General features: G+C 35.6%; 6 protein-coding genes across 12 annotated transcripts; 3 read left to right on the top strand and 3 right to left on the bottom strand.

Annotated features, from left to right (window-relative positions):
* Positions 1–269: 269 nt before the first annotated feature.
* On the bottom strand, positions 270–2,012 carry LOC103846977 (nudix hydrolase 27, chloroplastic). 2 transcript variants are annotated; one of them, XM_018655199.2, is made up of 6 exons: positions 1,690–2,012; positions 1,541–1,591; positions 1,074–1,196; positions 868–962; positions 653–767; positions 270–563 (listed from the first exon to the last, which is right to left on the bottom strand). In XM_018655199.2, exons 1-6 carry the CDS (start codon positions 1,915–1,917, stop codon positions 459–461), a joined length of 717 nt encoding a protein of 238 aa, XP_018510715.1. In that variant the 5' UTR covers positions 1,918–2,012; the 3' UTR covers positions 270–458.
* Positions 2,013–5,912: 3,900 nt separating this feature from the next.
* On the top strand, positions 5,913–6,916 carry LOC103846978 (NDR1/HIN1-like protein 3). The gene has a single exon (XM_009123996.3). The coding sequence runs from the start codon at positions 6,016–6,018 to the stop codon at positions 6,727–6,729; it is 714 nt and encodes a 237-aa protein (XP_009122244.1). The 5' UTR covers positions 5,913–6,015; the 3' UTR covers positions 6,730–6,916.
* Positions 6,917–7,088: 172 nt separating this feature from the next.
* LOC103846979 (probable splicing factor 3A subunit 1) lies at positions 7,089–8,576 on the top strand. The gene is made up of 2 exons (XM_009123997.3): positions 7,089–8,022; positions 8,098–8,576. The coding sequence occupies exons 1-2, from the start codon at positions 7,129–7,131 to the stop codon at positions 8,332–8,334; spliced, it is 1,131 nt and encodes a 376-aa protein (XP_009122245.2). The 5' UTR covers positions 7,089–7,128; the 3' UTR covers positions 8,335–8,576.
* Positions 8,577–9,229: 653 nt separating this feature from the next.
* LOC103846972 (protection of telomeres protein 1b) lies at positions 9,230–13,761 on the bottom strand. 6 transcript variants are annotated; one of them, XM_009123990.3, is made up of 10 exons: positions 11,491–12,166; positions 11,280–11,416; positions 11,008–11,197; positions 10,810–10,874; positions 10,613–10,701; positions 10,227–10,484; positions 10,043–10,113; positions 9,902–9,960; positions 9,656–9,808; positions 9,230–9,577 (listed from the first exon to the last, which is right to left on the bottom strand). In XM_009123990.3, the coding sequence occupies exons 1-10, from the start codon at positions 11,612–11,614 to the stop codon at positions 9,374–9,376; spliced, it is 1,350 nt and encodes a 449-aa protein (XP_009122238.1). In that variant the 5' UTR covers positions 11,615–12,166; the 3' UTR covers positions 9,230–9,373. The 6 variants fall into 6 exon arrangements, 4 of the variants coding, with proteins under 4 accessions (XP_009122238.1, XP_009122237.1, XP_033137760.1 ...); XM_009123989.3 differs by having other exon boundaries at positions 10,043–10,128; positions 11,491–12,159; XR_004452360.1 differs by having other exon boundaries at positions 9,234–9,577; positions 9,656–9,822; positions 10,043–10,128; positions 10,613–10,874; positions 11,491–13,761.
* A 783-nt stretch (positions 13,762–14,544) lies between these two features.
* Positions 14,545–18,407, top strand: LOC103846971 (cytokinin riboside 5'-monophosphate phosphoribohydrolase LOG7). The gene is made up of 7 exons (XM_009123988.3): positions 14,545–14,901; positions 15,952–16,049; positions 16,652–16,682; positions 17,012–17,111; positions 17,216–17,286; positions 17,744–17,887; positions 17,967–18,407. Exons 1-7 carry the CDS (start codon positions 14,794–14,796, stop codon positions 18,060–18,062), a joined length of 648 nt encoding a protein of 215 aa, XP_009122236.1. The 5' UTR covers positions 14,545–14,793; the 3' UTR covers positions 18,063–18,407.
* Positions 18,408–18,727: 320 nt separating this feature from the next.
* LOC103846970 (2-Cys peroxiredoxin BAS1-like, chloroplastic) lies at positions 18,728–19,961 on the bottom strand (the record flags this gene model as incomplete). The annotated part of the gene is given in 6 exon segments (XM_033281875.1): positions 18,728–19,050; positions 19,157–19,270; positions 19,344–19,469; positions 19,553–19,632; positions 19,716–19,797; positions 19,888–19,961. Coding segments are annotated over 6 exon segments (593 nt in total), but the record flags the coding sequence as incomplete, so codon positions are not given.
* Positions 19,962–20,097: the final 136 nt, after the last annotated feature.

The raw sequence follows: 20,097 nt of genomic DNA, 5'->3' as shown, positions 1-20,097 counted from the left end.
AAGGAAAAGTCATAGGGTTTAAGATTATTTTACATGGGCTTTTTCTAAGCCCACGAAAGGACATAATTATTAGTTGTCAAAGCCCATTTTGAAGCTTTAAGGTGGGCTTATAACTCTCTTTGAGAGACTTCCGAAAACTGGAAGGAAATTTTAATTTTTTGATCAAAAGAAATTTTAAAATTCATGATGTGATTTATATATAAGCAAAGATCAACAGAATCATCGATTCTTATACAAAGGGGAATAAGAATGTTTATACTGCTGGGTAATTATCCGATGCAATGACTATGAGAAATGAGCTCTAAGAACAGTAGTTTGCATTTCATAAGTACAATTTTTTTGCAGTGTCTAAACATAAAACGTATTAAAGCAATTTCATCTATGATGGGGTATAACGATTGATTGATTTCTTCCTAATCAGTAATCACTTTTTTTTTCTGACCAATCTCGTGTTACATTTAGTCCTTGCACGAGTTCATGGAATCCTTCTCTTCTTCATCCACGAAGTACGGATTGAATTGATTTATGACATGCTCGTAGACAGGTCTCTTGAAATATACAGCCTGCCATAGAAAAAAAACGAATGATAAGGCCAACAAAAAGTTTCAAGCACATACAAGCAAAATAACACTATAGCGCCAAAGAAACTCACATGCTCAATGACTTGTTCGGGAAGCATCCACGACCACACCTTAAACTCTGGTTTTGCAGTCCCATCTCCAAGGAGATTTATCTCTTCCTCCTTGCCCGTGAACTTGAAAAGAAACCTGTTATAGTCAATCATCAAGACAGTTAGCTATACTAGATCCACATTCCACAATGGGGTATTCTGCAGATTTAGGATTTGTGTATAGAAGCTTAGTTTACCATTTCTGAGCTTGGCCTTTGTAACTTGTTCGCCATTTCCGGTTCAGTTTGTCTTTCACATCCCGGGGGAAATCATAGGTCAGCCAGTTTGGTATCTATATGTAAGCCAAAAATAGTCAAAGCTCAGTGTGTTGATATAAACAAATCTAGCTTTATCAATAAAACATTCTAATGAATCTAGTTGAAAACAGATAAAACAATTTTACTATGAGAGAGAGGGATGTCAAAAAGCGTGCCTCCGCAATGAATTCAGCCGAGGTAACCCCTGTTTCTTCTCTCAGCTCTCTAAAAGCAGCATTTCTCAGATCTTCTCCCTCATCAGCACCTCCCTGTAACAGCAGTAAGTAGTTCATTACCATCTAGCAAAGCTCAGCAGTACGTTGATAACCCTTAGAGAATCATAAACTTGTGATTCTCCATTCTCACCTACTTTGATCAAAATCTATCATACCCTCCCCTCGGTGAGCTATTAGCACAATATGGACTCAGAGAACCTCAATGCCATTCCATTTGATTAGCCAGAGTTATAACTTTAAACCAAAGCTAAAGCTATAAAGATAGTTACTTAACTCATTCCACTACAAAGATAGCTTTTGCTTAGTGAGAAGTCAAAGTACTCAAAAACACTTCCTTTTGGTGAATGCAAAGAGAGAGAAAGCTATAGAGGATTCACCTGAGGCATTTGCCACGTATCCGGAACGTGAATCTTCGATGCAGTAAATATCTGCCAAACCCAAATCCATTTCAATCCCTAAATCAACTCTATCAAACTAAAATCTCCTAAGAACGAGTTATAGTTGCGAGAAGATGGAGAGACATTACCTTTCTACACGGACTAACGAGACAAATGCCAACGTTTTTCCGGTAACCAACCGGCGGCGCCTCAACTGTCCTCGCCGGCGGCGATAAGGCCACGGACCGAACCACCACCAGAGGCTTCGACGCAGAGAAGGGACGTTTCGAGTATGCGAATTTGGCAGGTTTACAGTAGAAATCTAGACGAACGGAGATTGCTGATTTGCCGATGAATCCAGACGCCGTAACGGCCATGGCGGCGGGAACTACTCTTAGGCTCCCCCTCTCTCTCGTCTCGTGAGTCCGCTTTAGCGATAATATCTAACTTTCTCCGAAGCGATAAAATGATATTATTTACGACACTACCCCCTTCGAACGCCCAAACGTCGTCGTTTTAAACTCTCATGTCAAAACCACGCACAGAAACAAAAAAAATTACCGACCAGGTGAAGAATATTCACTACAGCAGTCAAACAGTGAAAAAAACGTATGACTGGCTCAAAGTTATTTTGGACCCTGTGCCTTATATTCAAACATATAAAAAGTTTTGTTTAGAATAATGGTAAAACTAATAAGTTAAAAAATTAGTGACGCTTTAATATTTGTTCTACACACAGTCACGTTAAAGACACATTTTTCTGAAAATTTTGGACCCTAAATCTGTAAGAAATTTAAGTAATTTGTTAGGGCCTTGTGCTTGAATGATGATGGAAATGAGAAGACATCTCTATATAAAACAGATTTCCAGGATTCCATTTTACATAATATGATCGTAAATTAGTACTAACAAATAGTTTTTTTTTCCTATGATATTTTTCATATACAACTCCTCCACGATAAGAAGAGAGCATCCAATGGAAGAGAGAAGTAAACCAAAGCTTCTGATGATTTACCAAAAATAGACAAGGTTTCCTCTTCCAAGTAGAATCAGCTAATCAAATTAATCTATGGAAGAAAAAGTAAACCAAAGCGTAGAAAAGTTATAACTGTTTGGTGGCCAATCTTTGTTAATTAGTACCAACTATCGTTAATTCTCGGAGATTTTGGACTTTAAGGTAGGTACATTTGCTAGTAGTTAACAAAAACTTAACAGTAGTTCAAACGCTACAACTAAGAAATTTCTGTTTTTGTCCTTATTCCATCCTCTCAACTCAGATCCTTCCGTCTCCATGTTAGACGACAAACTCCGATGGAAAATAGACCAAAGGCTTTTGCGATTATAAATATAAACCCTAAAAGTAAAAAAGTTATTTATTTAAGTAAATCCTCCAAACTAACCGTCTATTTATAAATAAACCCCCAACTTTACCTCTTGAAATCTTATAACCCCTAAAATCCCAATTGCCAGTTTTCATGTTACACCTTTAAGGATTTAACCACAACGTCGTTAACACGCATGTAACATTCGAGATTTTAATCTGAGGATTTAACCACCGTACGGTAAGTGAGCTTTATAATGTGTTAGTTGTTGCTGTTGGCCAATCTTTGTTAGCATGCAACCGTCATTCTCGTAGATTTGGACTTTAAGGTAGGTAGGCACATTTGCTAGTAGTTAACAAACACACACTTAACAGTACTTACAACTCAGAAACTTCAGTTTTGTGTCCTTATCTCTTCCTCTCAACTCTCTCTATATATAAGATTACAAGTGCATGTCTATATTTCACCATCACAAAATAAAAGAAAGAAACTAAAAGCGACGGCCAGGTCAAGAAAACTGATTCCCAGCATAGGATGCAAGGACCGACGAAAAAGGCTGACGAAAATGCAAGTAAGAAAACTACGGGTATGAAGGGAATTGCCAATTTAATGGATAAGTGGTTCTTCGCTGATCCAAAAGTTCAAAAACATGGCCATAAGACTCATTTAGCCAAAAAGGCATCTAACCTGAACAAAAAAACATCTGGTGGCGAAGGGAGCAGCAAGTAGTCTGGTGGTACAGGTGATGCCTAATGAAGCAGCCGTCGAATAATAAAATTTAATGTTGTCTTGAAATAAAAGTTGTTGTTGTGTCTTTGCATTCTCATTTCATATTTCTAGTTTTTGTTGTTTTGGTCAAGCTTCGGTCATGTTTCTGGTTGTGTCTTAAACATGAATAATGGAATGTTTATTTGATAATATATGGATACTAGTATGGAAAAAATATGAAAAGCTCTGTTTTTTTAACACATCTCTTTATTTGATATTATAAAGTAAGAAAAAATGGCTATAAATATATTATGATATCAATAAATATATGGAATGTATATGTGAGCTAATGTAGTAAAAAAATATCACATGAATGATGATGGAAATGAGAAAACATCTCTATAGAAACATATTTCCAGGATTCCCATTTACATATATGATCGTAATCTACTAACGAATAGTTTCTCCTATGATATTTTTATGTGGGTTTATCACAACATCCATTTGAGATTAATTACTTGTTAGTCACCTACATAACAGACCGACACGGTTTCTCGAACAATTTTTCAGAGTAATTTCAACATCAAAAAGATAGCGATATCGCTTCCTACAAGTTCCAATCCCTACAAACAACTAAAGTTCTCATCATTTTCATACTCGCATTCCATTGAACTACTTCATGCAAACAAACCCATAATAACATAAATGCAGGGCCGGGCCTGAGTTTTATGGGGCCCCAAGCACATAATACATTTTTGGTCCTTTAATAACTTATTTTTGAAAAAAAAAAATCATGTAGCCCAAATTCGAACAGGTGACCTTGAACATCTGATTTCTTCAAAGACCAGTAGAACTGTCTGCGCTTTTGAGCCCCTTAATATAGTTATAAACTTCAGAGCCCCAAGCATATGCTTGATCAGCTTTTAGCCAGGCCCGGCCCTGCATAAAGGTAAGCAGTTTAGTGAGCAACTACATTTAGAATTAAAACAAAACGTAGCAAAAATTTGTAGATAAAAGCAAGCAGAGCGAATCCATACAGATCTTGACAAAGCATTTTCTCCCTCTTCCAAAATTTTGTAAATCTAACTAGTTTGTTCATCATGTTTTTCTTTTAAGTGTTTTTAATTTATCATTAAAAGCAACCAACTAGTGAAAGAATTTTACAGAAACCTCATGTGTAGGATATTATTGTTAAACTTCGACAGGATACCCTTGTGAAAGACGTTACCTCTCATATTCAAGATTTTTTTAGATATATTATTTTCTTTATTTATTAATTCGACATAGTAGTTTTACAATAAAATATAGTTGAGTTGCGATCTTGTATTTATTCTATAAATTAAATTTGCTTGACCTTTCTTATTTAAGAAGGATGTAACATTTGAAAGCATCTTTTCACCTAATCTTCGTTTGCAACTAAAGGTCACAACATCCATCTTCAACACCAACTTTCCTTAGTTTTCTTGCTTTTAGGTTTTAGCATTAAAACATTACAAGTCTTTGCTATGCTTTATTTTCTTTGAAGCTGAGAACTATTTCACATCAGACATTTTCATTATTAGAAATAAAAAATTATGATCAGTAGAACTGAAGACATTTTGTTTCGTCACTCATGTTATAATAAATGTAACTGACATTTTCTTTTGTTGAAAAACCGCTCTTATCTCTAAATCTTCCGCGGTAAACCCCACCTCGATTGCAACCTATTAATTAAGTATAGATCAAAGATATATGTGTTCTTAATATATATTGTTATAGTTTCGTAATTTCAGACCCGGACAGGTTTGTTTGTAATGTTGTATAGACTTTTTGAAATTTGTCTTTCAGTTTCTAACTGCTGCTTAAAAGTCTTTAGTCAAGATTCGAAAACAATAACAATATGGCTAGCTTAGAGCAGTCGCTTTTAAGGAAGTTTCTTGGAAGGTTTGTATGACATTGTAAAGATGACTCCCTTTACAATATCCCAAAACCAACTACCGCACTAAGGATTTTTCACATCCACACATGTATACATCTCCTTTGTTATTCTACAGATATTCACGTTTAGATATTTTTAGCACACGGAAAAGACCAACGCCCAGTTTATCACAAATTTATCTTAGATTAAAAAGAAACAAAGAGGTGTTAACCAATTATGATGATTATTTAAACCAAACAAATTACATAAGAACATGAAAAAATCTGAAATATTTATTAATTCGTTGTCCTAATTAATGAAATCACCCTTACAATATTAAATGGCCGCGTCACATTTGACTTTCAAAAACAAAACCGCGTTAATTTAAACGTTTTATCTAACACACACGTTATCTCTACAGTGTATATAAACCAGCCCTCTTCCTCCTCCACCTAATAACATTAATTATTCCATTTTTTTACTCTCTCTCACCCTTTTTTCAAATCATCACACAAACAAACTTTCTTCAGAGGCATTTCATCGAACACATGGGAGACAGGCACCACCAAGACTTAAACGGCGCCTACTACGGCCCATCGATTCCACCTCCACGAAAAGTCTCTCACAGCCACGGCAGAGGCGGCGGCGGCTGCTGCGGCTGCATAGGCGACTGCCTCGGCTGCTGCGGATGCTGCATCTTGAGCGTCATCTTCAACATCCTCATAACCATAGCCATCCTCTTAGCCATAGCCGCTCTGATCATCTGGCTAATCTTCCGACCAAACGCAATCAAGTTCCACGTCACCGACGCCAAGCTCACGCAGTTCACTCTCGGCGCGGACAACAACCTCCGCTACAACCTCGACCTCAACTTCACGATCCGGAACCCTAACCGCCGCATCGGCGTCTACTACGACCAGATCGAGGTCAGAGGATACTACGGAGATGAAAGATTCGGTAGCAGCAACGTGGCGCCGTTTTACCAGGGGCACAAGAACACGACCGAGGTGGGGAGTAAGCTCGAGGGACAGGGCTTGGTGGTGCTTAACGGCGGAGATCGGAAGGATCTGGACGAGGATTTGAAGTCGGGGATATACAGGATCGACGCGAAGCTGAGGCTTAGGGTGAGGTTTAAGTTTGGGTTGATCAAGTCGTGGAGGTTTAGGCCCAAGGTTAGGTGTGATCTCAAGGTTCCTCTCGGTTCCTCTAATGTAACCAGCGGGTTTCAGTTTCAGCGGACCAAGTGTGACATTGACTTTTGATGCTAGTCAAAGTCAAATGCTATTGTGTTCGGATTCTATTTTTCACTTATATATGCACTTGTTTATCTTATCTTTAGATTGTTTTTCGTACATGGACTTTATGTGATATTGTCGGAGAGGTATGTGTTTTGTGTAATAATCTTTTAGCGTATGGTTCCATGTAAATAAAATAGTTTTTCTTGCATAACTGAAAAAAAGAAAAGAATGAAGCATAACGGCACAAGTACACGAGAGAAGCGGTCAAACAGTTTGTTGCCAAAAAAAAAAATTAGAGAGGCTTACTTGTTAGGATAGAAATGTTTAACTAACACACAATTAAGAAAACTTCAACCAGAGCTGCATAAGTTTCCGATATTTAATGTTCTACTTGAGCTTGTTGATGCTTATGCTAAAATTTTAATGTCTTACTGGAAGCGGCCAGCGAGTAAACGTAACCAACATGCTTGCAAAGAAACATTTCTCGAAGGGTTTTTCAGTATTCTTCAAGGGAAAAAGCATGATGAGGAGGAGGGAGTAGAGATAGAGAGGGATGTTGTTGATGTGCATGATATCTCGGGATGTCTTGACTATTTTGCTTGTAGTGATGATGGAAAGTGGAAATCGCCTGGACGCATTTCAGCACAAATGCTGTCTGATGGTATGCTTGATGCTCCACCAACTGATGATGATGCACAAGGTCAACCCAATCCTCTATTTACGTATCCTCCAATACCTCGCGATTATCCATTTACATATCCTAAAGGGATCACACGTAGGCAGCTTGGTATTATCAAGGTCACAGCGCAGTTTTATGTGAGGTATGGGTATGCATTTTGGATGGCTTTGAAAAGGAGATTGGCTATAATAGATAACTCTCAGTTAAACGCTCAGTTCAAGTTTATCATGCCAGAAGATAGGTACAGTTTTTTCTATCGGCTTGTGACTGTTTATTCCAATGTACTAATGCCTTCATGTACTTGTCCGGAGAGAGCTGTCCACAAGGGTTTCTTCAATCTTCTTCAAGGGGAAAATCAGGAGGTAGAGGTGGGAGTGGAGATGTCCGAGAGTGATTTGCATTCTTACGTGGGTGCGCTTGACTATTTTGCTAACAGGGAGGATCAAGAGTTGACATCACATGGATGTTTTTCATCGGCACCAACACAAATGCGACCTTGTTTGCCTGTGCCGCTTCCAAAGGGAACTCAGTGGCTTTTCCTTCTCCGCCACTGCCACTACGTGAGGAACCAGAGCCAAAGAGACAAGCTTAATAAGTCAGCACTTGTTCCAAAAGACCAGTTTCTCGTTCAACATTCGGTTAACGTTTTTTCCCTGTTTTTTTTTTTCTTGTTTGACTTGACTTGTAACTGATCAGCAGTCGCACATTTTCAGGGTTCTGTTACAATAAGGGTTTCTTTTCCAAACGTGAACAGTGAGCAAGTCATTGAGATCACTCTGCAGTCGTTATCAGAAAACGTGGCAAGTTTGAAGGAGAAAATAGCTAGGAAGATCCAAATTCCAGCAAACAAGCATAAGTTATGGGGAAAAGCCGGATTTCTAAAGAAGGATAACATGTCATTGGCACATTACTGTGTGGGAGCAGGAGAAACTCTAATTATGTATTTGTGAGAACGTGGGGAGGAGAGAAAACGCTTTCGATCTCTTATTTGGTTGATGTGGCCAAAGACTCTGTACCGGTTTTAAGTTTTTTTTTTTAACAGACCCGGTTTTAACTTTGTTTTGGATTGGCAGCTAATTTTGGTTTTTGAAGTTTGTTTTGGATTGGCAGCTGTTTATGATAGCCTTAAAAACATATATATGTGATGCTTTTCATGTCATGGTTGTGTTGGATTGGCAGATTGTCTTAAACATATTCTCAGTATGGTTATGTTATTTTTTTTATGCATGCATGTGGATTGTAAAATATAAATTTTCGATTGGAGATGGAACGTAGCAGGTGGCTTTTCCTTGGGAGAATCTGTTGTTGATGAGCAAACTGAATCTCTACTCATCCGCTCCGACCTGTTTCCTTGGTGCAGCTTTTGCTTTTACGGATATGGATAGTTTGAGCCTGGTATTTGTTTTCTGAGTTGTTGGTCTCAATTTGCCTTTTGAAAAGGAAATCTTTTAAGGAAAAATAGCAGAAACTCAAGGGAAAAGGTGATGGAAAAGGGCTTTTTTTTTCTTTTGAATGATTGTCTTTTTCCATCACTTTTTACGTTGAGTCTATGCTATTCTAGAATTATTTTACCTTTTTTTGAATGATTGTGAAATTATATTCAAAAAGACCTTGGTTACATCAAGTGATTTTTTTTTGAAGAGTTTTTGTATAAAGAATAAGCTAATCCGGTAAAGAACGAACCAAATAACTAGCTATGGGCTCTTGAAGCAAACCAGACTCCCTCGTACGCTCGATTTCCTTGCAGATGAATAGTATTCAACCTGTTTGATGCAGCGGACAAATAGGTTGAATGGTCGATCTATGAACTTTAGGGTTAAACCTAATAAGGGATGGTAAACATGATTAATCACAATGTCAAATCAGTGACCTTGACGACTAAAACTACTTAACCATCGGAATTAACAATATGAACTTCTTGTCATTTGTCAATGTTAATAACTGTGGTAACAATAATTAACTGTTTGATAGTCATTGATTTAATGCGTCTCATTTAGCGTTGATCCATGTATCAAAAATCCGGAATCTTCTGCTTCCCCATTGATCATTTTTGACTCTGTAGTAAGAGAACAAGCAACATTGCACCCACGGAGGATTTCTTGGAGCTTCGTTAATCCTATCACCTCCCAGCAATTTATTCAGCTTCTTGATCAGAGCTTCTTCATCAGATGGGTCACACCCGAAAAACTTATCCTGTCATAATGGCGGATACATATATAAGACAATCCCTTGAATGAATCCTCGGAACGTAACAGTGATTAGTATATTTACCCCTTCATCAGCATACAGAGAAGCGTGGATTCTGGCGGTTGCATCTTCTAGTATTGCTAGCAGTTTGAATTTGCCGTTCAAATCGTGGAAGTTTCTGACATCTCTGGGAAACACTTGTATGAACCGAACAACACACCTGAATTTAGCAGTCACCTGCATAAGCATAACTAAAGCTCAAGTTTATAAAGTCTTTACTAGTCTTGTCTCTAAAAATTAAGAGTATAGGATAGCTTTTGGGACACATACATTGCTATAGGTCAGCATGTCCATCAGAGTAACAAACGGAGCGTCCTCATGGGCAACCCCTAAAAATATATTACCAAAATAACCTTCACATAATGCCAAGTGTGGTCGAAAGCTAAAAAAAAAGTGAGTTTATTATATAACCTGTGATTCCTGAGTGAGAAGGACTACTAATACAACGCGTGATGGGGTTCCATCTCGATGAGAACTTTTCTCTGCACATTTTCAATCTGTAAGAAAATATTTTTAAAAAGCTTAAGAACAAATGGGCAATTGGGCATTGCATGACATCAAATCACAGGATAGGAGAAAGTGTTAAGAGACAAACCTTTGAGGTGAAAAGGATTGCGTTTCTCTGCTCATTGTGTACTGCATCTTTGTAGAGGGACTAAAAGTGGCGCTCCACAGTCCCATATTTACTTGGAGGAAAAGGTTCAGAAACTTCACGTGTTGACCAGGCTGAATGGCCTGCTTCTCAGTAACATTCTCTACTATGATCCTCAAGACTGAACCAAAAGTAGGAAACGTGCGTAGCACATGAGTAGGCAGCATCTCTGGTTCAACACATAAAGGAAGCCTTTCTGACCTGTTTGTAAGCCAAAACACTGAGCTCTCAAGAACCAACACATTACGTTTGGAATATTAAAAAAAATGGGATCTCAAAACCAAAATTCAAAAGAAGAGCTAGAATAGGGAGGAAGCATAGAGACTTACTTTACCACGAAACTGCACGGTGGCATCTCAGTTCCATCCCAAACAAAGATGTAACACCTATCTTTATCGTCCTTGGAAACGTGAACAATCTTGAAGGGCAATAAATAATGAGAAACAATGTCAAAAGACCATAATCTCCAACCAGAACAAGTCCAGTTCCTTAAATAAAAAGAAAGAAAAAAACCAAATAAATCAACCTGGCAATTAAGGTTTAAATACTCCCCTTCTTTAATATCTTTCAGGGATGTGAAACAACATGACCCTACCATAAACCAAAGCAAACAAAAAAAAAATCAACCTAGTAACCAATTTGATTCCATCTCCATACAAGAATCAACCAATTGCATATGGAAATGGAATCATTCACTAGCAATCTGATAAGTTAATATGCTTACCATCCTCAAACTTATAAGTTATCATCCATTCTCTGAGACTTGATAAAAAGCTCTTATCCTGCTCTCTAATCCGAAACTTAGGCGAAGACTGGTACGGTACAAACCCCTCGCCATGCTTCCCGTTGAACAACGCAAACGACGACGACGTTTCGTTGCAGAGAGCTGTGATCTTCCGATTAACAAGCACAATCTACGTTTTTAATAACAAATCGTCTGTAAAATCCCCCCAAAAAATCAACAATAGCATACTAATGGTAGTGTATGAATCGCACCTTCACATTCGAGAGGAAGATTATATCCCCAATCGATTCGACTCGAGGAAGCGCTCGATTGGTGCGAGCGATGAACTTCACAGGAAGGCCAGATCCAGAGTGCCATGGATCGATGATTCTCAACGTACATGAACAATCTAAAAACATGTTAGTCATCAATGAAGAAGCTATGGGGTTTGCGAAGGGGTTTTGGGAGAGGGATTCGAGATACCAGAGGCGGTGGGGAAGTCTAACTCGACGATTACTCCGATGAGGCTGATATTGAGATGCAATGCCTTGAAAGCGTCTTCTACTCTCAGGAACTTGTAGTCGTCTCTAATCTCCATGTTGATCATCGTTGAGGCTTTTGCAAATGTTTTTTTTTCTCCGACGAGAGTGATGACTCACTCGGCGCCACTCCTGTGAAACTTGCTGACTCGTCTTTAAGATTCATAACAAATGGGCTTTTGAGGCTCAATATGAGTGTTTGATGGGCCGCCGCTACGGGATGTTTTTCATTTTTCGAGTAGATGAGTTTTTTTTTGTTTTTCTGTCTCAAACTATTTTATAAGAGCAACATGGTAATTATTATTTTTACCATGGAATTATCAAGTTACATATTAATGTATGTAATTAATAATAATTATTTAATTAAAAATATACTAACATTCTTGAAAATTTAACCAATAATATATCTCATTATAGTCATCGGTAATAGAATCCTCAAACAAACCTAAAAATGTTCTAAAACTACCAAACAAAATGATTCAGATGTAATCAAAAACAGAAAACTCTAGAAATGTATAACATTAAATTTTCCAAAGATAGTTTTTTTTTTTTGCTTCTTTCCCATTGTCTAATCATTTTTCTTCTATGGATAGCTTTTTTTCTCATCATAGAAAACTTCCATAAACAAAGAAAGTTTCCATCTTCTATTTTTTCGGTGAAGAAAATAAAAGTTGTCTTTCTACTATTCTTATAGTTTGCACTTTTAAAATATATTGTTGACATTGATTACATGTGTTTTTTTCATTTCTCCATAATATTAGATAGGACAGTCATGTTTATTTTAAATATATGTAATTACCAAGGTCCACTCCTAAGTCTTCTGCAAAGCATTATTTATGTTATAAAAAATAAAGTGTTAAACTAAAATGAGGAACCCATAATGCTATCTAACTTTAGCAGTTCTTAACAAAAGTGTTCAATACCAAATCAAATAGATTGGTGAGTATTACAAGAAGAAAATTGCAGCATTTGTACAAATTAAGAAGTGATAAAACCAGAAAGGGAATAAACCTTTTTAAGTGAAGTTCATCAAAAATCTATAATATCGATGATGGTTTAGATCGGTTGGCTAAGCATAACTTTTAAGAAAAATCTAACCAACTTGTTATGTTATTGTGAAATGTGAAATAATGTTAAATGAAATGTGCTTGGATTAAATTAAAGAGAACTTTTGAGAATTTTTTTAATCAAATTTAGACATAACATGATGAGAACATTCTTATACCCAAGCAAATATATGATGCATCTTTCTTTTGAACTCAAACACTCATTTAAGTTTATCAAGAGAATTGATATCAAATTTAGTTTTTTTTTTCATGGGCTTGTTGATGAACACCGGAAGGTATTAATGCCTTACCGAAAGCAACCGAGTAATTTCAACCACCATGTTAATAAGGAAACATTTTTCAAGGGTTTTTCATTTTTCAAGGGAATGTCTCGAAAATGATCTATTGCAAATAATCTGTTTTGTTTGTTTAAAAATTATTAACCAAATAAATTTTTCTTATAAGAATTAATAAATTGATGATTTTCATGTGCTTTTTGAAAAAAAAAAACTAAAATAGAAATGTAACAAGAAATATTGTTTCTCCTATTTATTCTTAATTATAATAAACATCTTAAGGTACAATTTAGATTCACTGCAATGTGTATCATAATTCGAAGAAAATAATTTAGTAAAACGAAGCCATGTAAAAACAACCTTACCAATAGTATCTAAGTAAGGTTTAAAAAAATATATAACATATAAATAAATATAGTAATTAGCTAGACTGGATATCTTGATGGAAACCCATAACTAAAAACTAACATATATATGGATTCTCAACCATTAGTATCTCACAAATCTCAACACAAAATAAAATAAATGAGTATCTCAAATGTTTGAATACCACACCATAAATATTTCATTTGAGATATTTTTGGTGGATATCTAAACATTTGAGATATTCATTTATTTTATTTTTTGTGTTGGGATTTGTGAGATACTTATGTAGACAATCCATGAACAATGGTGTTGATCATCCTCATTTGTTAGATGATTATATCAGCGATTTAGCTTACAGCTGATTATATATTCAACACATTAGGATACATTTGCCAAATTAATTAGTAATGGTGTATATACTTTTATTTACTTTTTTTATGAAACCATGTCTTTCTTGATTCGTAAAAGAAAGTAAAGGATTATTCTTTATTCTACTCGTACATATTCTTTAGAATGATCCAGATGACTCGTGGATTAGGCATTGAGTTAAATACACGAGAAAAGTATCTAGTATTATTTAAAATGTATTTATGTGTGAATACACGGAGGGTACTATTGCTTTAGCGGGTGGAACTTTGATAACGACGCGAAAACCAAACTAGTGATTACGAGACATATCGCGAGGCTTTTAATCCCATTATACAAACAAATCTTTATATTTCATTGTTCGTTCAAGTAATTAATTTATTACAGACGATATAGAAGACCACCAATACACGACTAGTTTTGTAAACTACGTGAGTTAGAGTCGTAGAAATGTAAAGGTCTATTAGACTGATCCGATATGATCCAGACCCAGTCAGTATTAGCCGAAACATATATATGTTTTTGGTGAGATAGACCTACAAGGCTACGACAAGTTCACTTGCAATCTTGATGAAATGTTTGTATATAAGATTTCGATCCGTTGAGTCTAGTTCTGTTGAACTATTCAGATGCAAAATCTTAACAGATCTTCCAACCTGTGATATAGATCTAATCTAATCCTTCCACACAAATGTATATAAATAAAATAAAATTAGAGATCACAATATAAGATCACGTCCGAATAAAGACATAAAATGACTTTTCAAAGAACTATATAGTAATATAATAATAACATTTTGTTGGTTATAACTTATAATAGTATTAAAGATTATTTTTATAATTAATTGCTGGAAAATTAAGATATAAATATATGGTAGCCGTGTTGTAGCGTTTCCAATGAAGTATTCAAACTACAAATGAGATAGCATATAAGTTTATTAATTCTTAGCTAGAGAACACAAAAGCAAAATAAAAAAATTACAGAAACAAAAGATGAATAATAATTAATAAAAGGGGTGGGCATGGGAATCGCATTTGCATTTATATTCTCCTCCTTCTCCTCCACATATATAAATACTAACACAATACCAAAGTGTGGTCTCATTCATCATAATAATCATAAAAATCAACTTTTAAGCTCTAGAGAGAGAGGAAGAAAGAAAAGTGAGAGACATGGAAGAGACAAAATCAAGATTCAAGAGGATCTGTGTCTTCTGTGGAAGCAGTTCCGGTAACAAACCTTCTTACCAAGAAGCTGCCATTCAACTGGGTAACGAATTGGTACGTTCTCTCTTCTCAAACTCATAAATATTTTATAAACATACACATGTACTTTCATATTCGCAGTTTAACACAGATGTACATTCTTTAACACCTTGTTGTGTCATTTGTAAGTAGGGAGCCGTTTAAAATAAAGCAAACCGATGACTTTGTGTGTTGTGAATATGCTGATTGATTAAAAGGTTGTGACAGTACTTAGTATGAACTCAGGAATGAAGATATGATTTGAGATATGAACTCAGAATCTTCTTTGGAATGTTAGGTATTGTGAGTTTTGATTGTGTGTTGCAACGAACAATGATGAATTAAACGTGTGGATGCTGAAGTATTTATTTTTGTTCTTTTTAATTTTATTGAATTTAAATCTGTATTTTGTTGTTTATTGGCATGAAAGAGAGATGAGAAAATATCAACTTCTACTATTATTAGCTGTAACCCGTCTGTCACTCGAGCAGCACTCTTGCATGATCTATTTTATTTTATATTTTGTTATTTATCGATCAGTAATTTACATTATTACACACACACATCTTGTTTTTCTGGAACTCTGAGGCTTATTATGTTTTTTCTTAAACCTAATCTTAAGTTTCCATGATTATGTTTACGGGAAAGATAAATAATAATGACAGTTTTTACTGCCTCGAGGGGCCAAGAAAAAAAATCGTTGGAAGAATAATGACTACAAAGCGTGTGTTGTGGGGTGTACTTCTTCAACAATACAAAATTTTAAATATAAAAATAATTAGAACCCCTTGTAATAAGTAATAACTATGTGTGATTGATCTGTAGGTAATAATAATAGTCTTAATAGGATAGTGACCAATGAGATTAGGATTGATGATGATGAACTATTTTTTCCTCTTTTCTTAATTGAGATTTGATAGTTGATGTGGTTGCTGCTTTTTGGGGTCGATTGTGGATTTGGGTTTGCGACAAGTGTTCATTTTCATCATGAAAATGTTATTTATCATTTAATAAATGCATATGGCGTTGTAATAATAATGAAATAATAATTAACTAAAGAAATTGATGGTGGGATTTTGGTTGAAGGTGGAGAGAAAGATTGATTTGGTATACGGAGGTGGAAGCGTGGGGCTTATGGGTCTCGTCTCTCAGGCTGTTCATCATGGTGGTCGCCATGTTCTAGGGTTTGCTCTCTCTCTCCTTTTTTTCTTTTTCTCTCTCTCTATATGAATATTCATTCACATATCTGTCTCAATATATATATATATATATATATATATATATATATATATATTCTCTATTCGAATGATATGATGCATTTGCTAGTTCCAAGTACCCCATTACTATCATTGTGTTTTAAACATTTAACTGTTGATGATGACTATCTACATGATGCCTAGTACTTGCTAACTTAACCTATTATTTGTCACATAGAATTGTGCCATAGAATTTGGTAATAGATTAGCCTATTAATTCATTCGAAGATTAAAGTTGAATCTAGCAAGAGAGTAAAACATATCAACGACAAACAAGGATCTGTGCATGTTTCCTTTGTCCAAGAGTCTCTTTGCTTTTTAAAATAATAACTAGAAATAAGCTACAACTAGTTTCTTATGTGTGGTTGTGCCTCTGTGGTATGTGGTGGTATTATGAGAGAATCCCGTTTCAATTATCTATAACCAAAATAGTCAACTAAGTTTCATTTCCCATTATTTATAGATTAAGAGGGCTGTTTGGTATTGTGATTGATTCATTATTAACCTGTTTCTTCTCTAATCTCTTGTAGGGTCATCCCAAAAACATTGATGCCAAGAGAGGTATGCAACAAATAATAAAACTCTTTTGAATGAATCTCTTTTTTTTTTTGTTGGAGTTGGTATTTAATTAGTATTATTGAGATAGAAATTGCCTTGCAATGATCTACATACAATAGTGGTAGGACCAAAATGGGAATGATTGAGACTTGGAGCCTTTATTGGTTTCCTTCACGATACATCTCCTTGACCAACTAATATAATTTATATGCAATATATCCCACAACAAAAATACCATATATAATACAATATATAAGATATTTGCGGTGTTCACATATTAGAGGTAATTATAATGATAAACTATATATTAATATGGTGTTAATATGTTGCAGATAACCGGTGAAACCATCGGAGAAGTTAAAGCCGTCGCTGATATGCATCAAAGAAAAGCCGAGATGGCTCGTCAAGCCAATGCCTTCATTGCTCTTCCTGGTTTGTAATCCAGTTTTTTTTTCTAAATGTATTTAACTTAATTACGTAAGGAAAATATATTAAGATCTAAAATACTTCGAAATTTTTTTTTGGTAAATTGTTAGGTGGGTATGGTACGTTGGAAGAATTGCTGGAAGTCATTACATGGGCTCAACTCGGAATCCACCGTAAGCCGGTACGTAATCAAAGAAATCAAAGTTATCTTTTAACTTCTTTAAAACTATATATATGACATGAGCTTGCATTATCATTACGACCGGAATATGCGTGTTGAATATTTTTTCTCTTATTCTAAGTCTGTTGTGTATTATTTATATAATGTCTTGGCTCAAACTGACTGAATGAAGATACAAATGTTTGCATATGGTACGTCGTAATAATCACATGGAGCAAGATTCCTTTTGGGATTCTTTATTCTTGCTTAACCTTTTTCTGTACACATTTGAAGAGCATGTAACGTTATAAATTATATAAATATTTTTGCATGAATATAAAAAACGATGTGTTGTCACGACGTACAACTACATAACCCTGATTGTGAGACCGGAAGCTTCCCATGTCGTAATCTTTTAAATGTTACTATCTAAATATGTGGTTTCTGAAGATTATTTGTGATGAATAATTATTGACAGGTGGGTCTTCTTAACGTGGATGGTTACTACAACTCGCTGTTGACGTTTATCGACAAGGCCGTGGACGAAGGATTCATATCCCCAATGGCTCGTAGAATCATCGTCTCTGCACCAAACGCTAAAGAGTTGGTTCGACAACTCGAGGTATAATGAACATTCACAGAAACGTAATTTTTTTAACATGATTTTGGTTTATTGAGCTTACTCAAAAATGTTGTTGTAGGAATATGAACCGGAGTTCGATGAGATAACGTCAAAATTGGTTTGGGATGAAGTGGACCGGCTCAGTTATGTACCGGGTTCGGAGGTTGCTACGTAAGTATATTTTGTGGGAAGTTTTTTTGGGGTAAAAGCAGTAAAGGTCGGAAAGTGTACAGCGGAGTTGAAGTTTTTTATAACATCAGAAGAAAAGGTCGGAAAGTAGACAAAAAAGGGTATTGGGGTCGTTTGGGTAACATTATTTTGTAAGGGGGGCTTAATGTGTGAAGTGGATAAACCACGTGGGTAACTGCTAAACCGCGTATATACCAAACACTATCATCCCCCACTTGTCTTTTGTACATTTTGGTTAATGGTTAAGAAAGGATAGTGCCTTTTATCAAGAAATGACAAAACGATCCTTTTCTTTTGCATATTTTATAATTTATATTGTCATCTTCTAGCTTTTTCTGGTGTCCACTTAATTTTTTTAATTTTTTTTAAATTATTTTGAATTATACACTACTTCATAAGATACTTATTCAGGATCAAATTTAGAGAATATTCCGAGTAAACGTATACGTATATACAACATGAAATTGCTGTCTGTTAAAGATGTGAATGATCAGCTTTTAAAGCACTTGTATTAAACAAAGCAATATGAAAGTTTAAATCCAAAGACCTGATCTGGCATATATGTTTTTTCCTAATTTTATGTTTTGGAAGGTCAAACACTCTGCCTCTTTGCATTATTCTAAACCATCTACACAAGTGAAAGCTTAAACATAGGTAAACACATAAATTCCATTGTTTTTTATTAAATTTTGAGGAAAACACACACAGCAGAAACATAACTAATGAAGACAAAGCAAAGATATTCAAGCAAATGTTAATTTGGCAAAAAACATATTAAACTCAGCACTCAAAGACTCCAACATAGGGAAAAAACAAACATGCCTCTGCTTTTCACCAATCATTTGTTTAAAAAGCCTTTAAATAGCTGAAAAATACTCTTTGCTCAGCTTGGGGTCAGGCTTCATCGATTTCTCCCCAGGCTTCCATCCCGCGGGGCAGACCTCATCAGGGTTTTCTTGAACATACTGTAATGCCTGCAAAGACAAAAAACAGCAAGGAGCAAACACATTACACATCACACATCTAAACCTCAAACGATGTCTCTCTCTCTCTCTCAGAAATGTTTTGTTCTTTATGTACCTGGAGGGTTCTCATTGTCTCATCAACGCTTCGGCCAATACCGAGGTTGTTGATGGTGGAATGCTGGATGACTCCTTCCTTGTCAATGATGAAAAGCCCTCTCAGTGCAATGCCCTGTGCTTAAACTTTAGTGGCTAAAACCCAAAACACTTTAAAGAACAAAAGTCTATAGGAGATATCTTTTTACCTGATCAGGGATGAGCACACCAAAAGATTTTGAAATGGATTTAGTGATATCAGAGACAAGTGGGTAGTTCAGATCACCGAGCCCTCCTGACTTTCTCTCTGTTTGGACCCACGCAAGATGCGAGAACTACATTGAAAAATGAAAGACAAAACGTTACATTACATCGTAGACATTTGAACTGAGAAATGAAAATAAAACTAATGACATACCACACTGTCCACTGAGACACCTAACACTTCCGTGTTTAGCTTCTCAAATTCCTCATAACGGTCACTAAAGGCAGTAATCTCTAAAAAAAAAAATTGCAAAAATTCAAAGATGAGATTCAGTGACTCATGTTGAGAGTTTAAGATTACTGAGTAGAATGCTAACCTGTAGGGCAGACAAAAGTGAAGTCCAAAGGGTAGAAAAAGAGAATCACATACTTTTTACCAATGTACTCTGAGAGCTTCACCTGAAACCCATGATACACAGATAAACAAAGTTTAGCCTTTTTTCAACAACAGAGTATTCATTAACACAAACTAACTAGAAGCAAGTGTACCTTGATGAACTCTTGATCAAAAACAGCCTCTGCCTCAAAATCAGGCGCCTTGTTACCAACCAGTGGCAAATCATCCTGAATTGAAGAAGATAAATTAGCTCTCTTTTAAGCCATCATCTATCACATAACTTATTTAACTTCTGCCCCACGCAAATACACTCTTAATTTTCCCCAAGTGACTTCCACTAAAACAAAGCAATTAAGCTTTGG

Source organism: Brassica rapa, chromosome A10 (genome assembly GCF_000309985.2).
Source record: "Brassica rapa cultivar Chiifu-401-42 chromosome A10, CAAS_Brap_v3.01, whole genome shotgun sequence".
Classification (NCBI taxonomy): Eukaryota; Viridiplantae; Streptophyta; class Magnoliopsida; order Brassicales; family Brassicaceae; genus Brassica; species Brassica rapa.
This window is presented reverse-complemented; position numbering and strand designations above follow the sequence as displayed.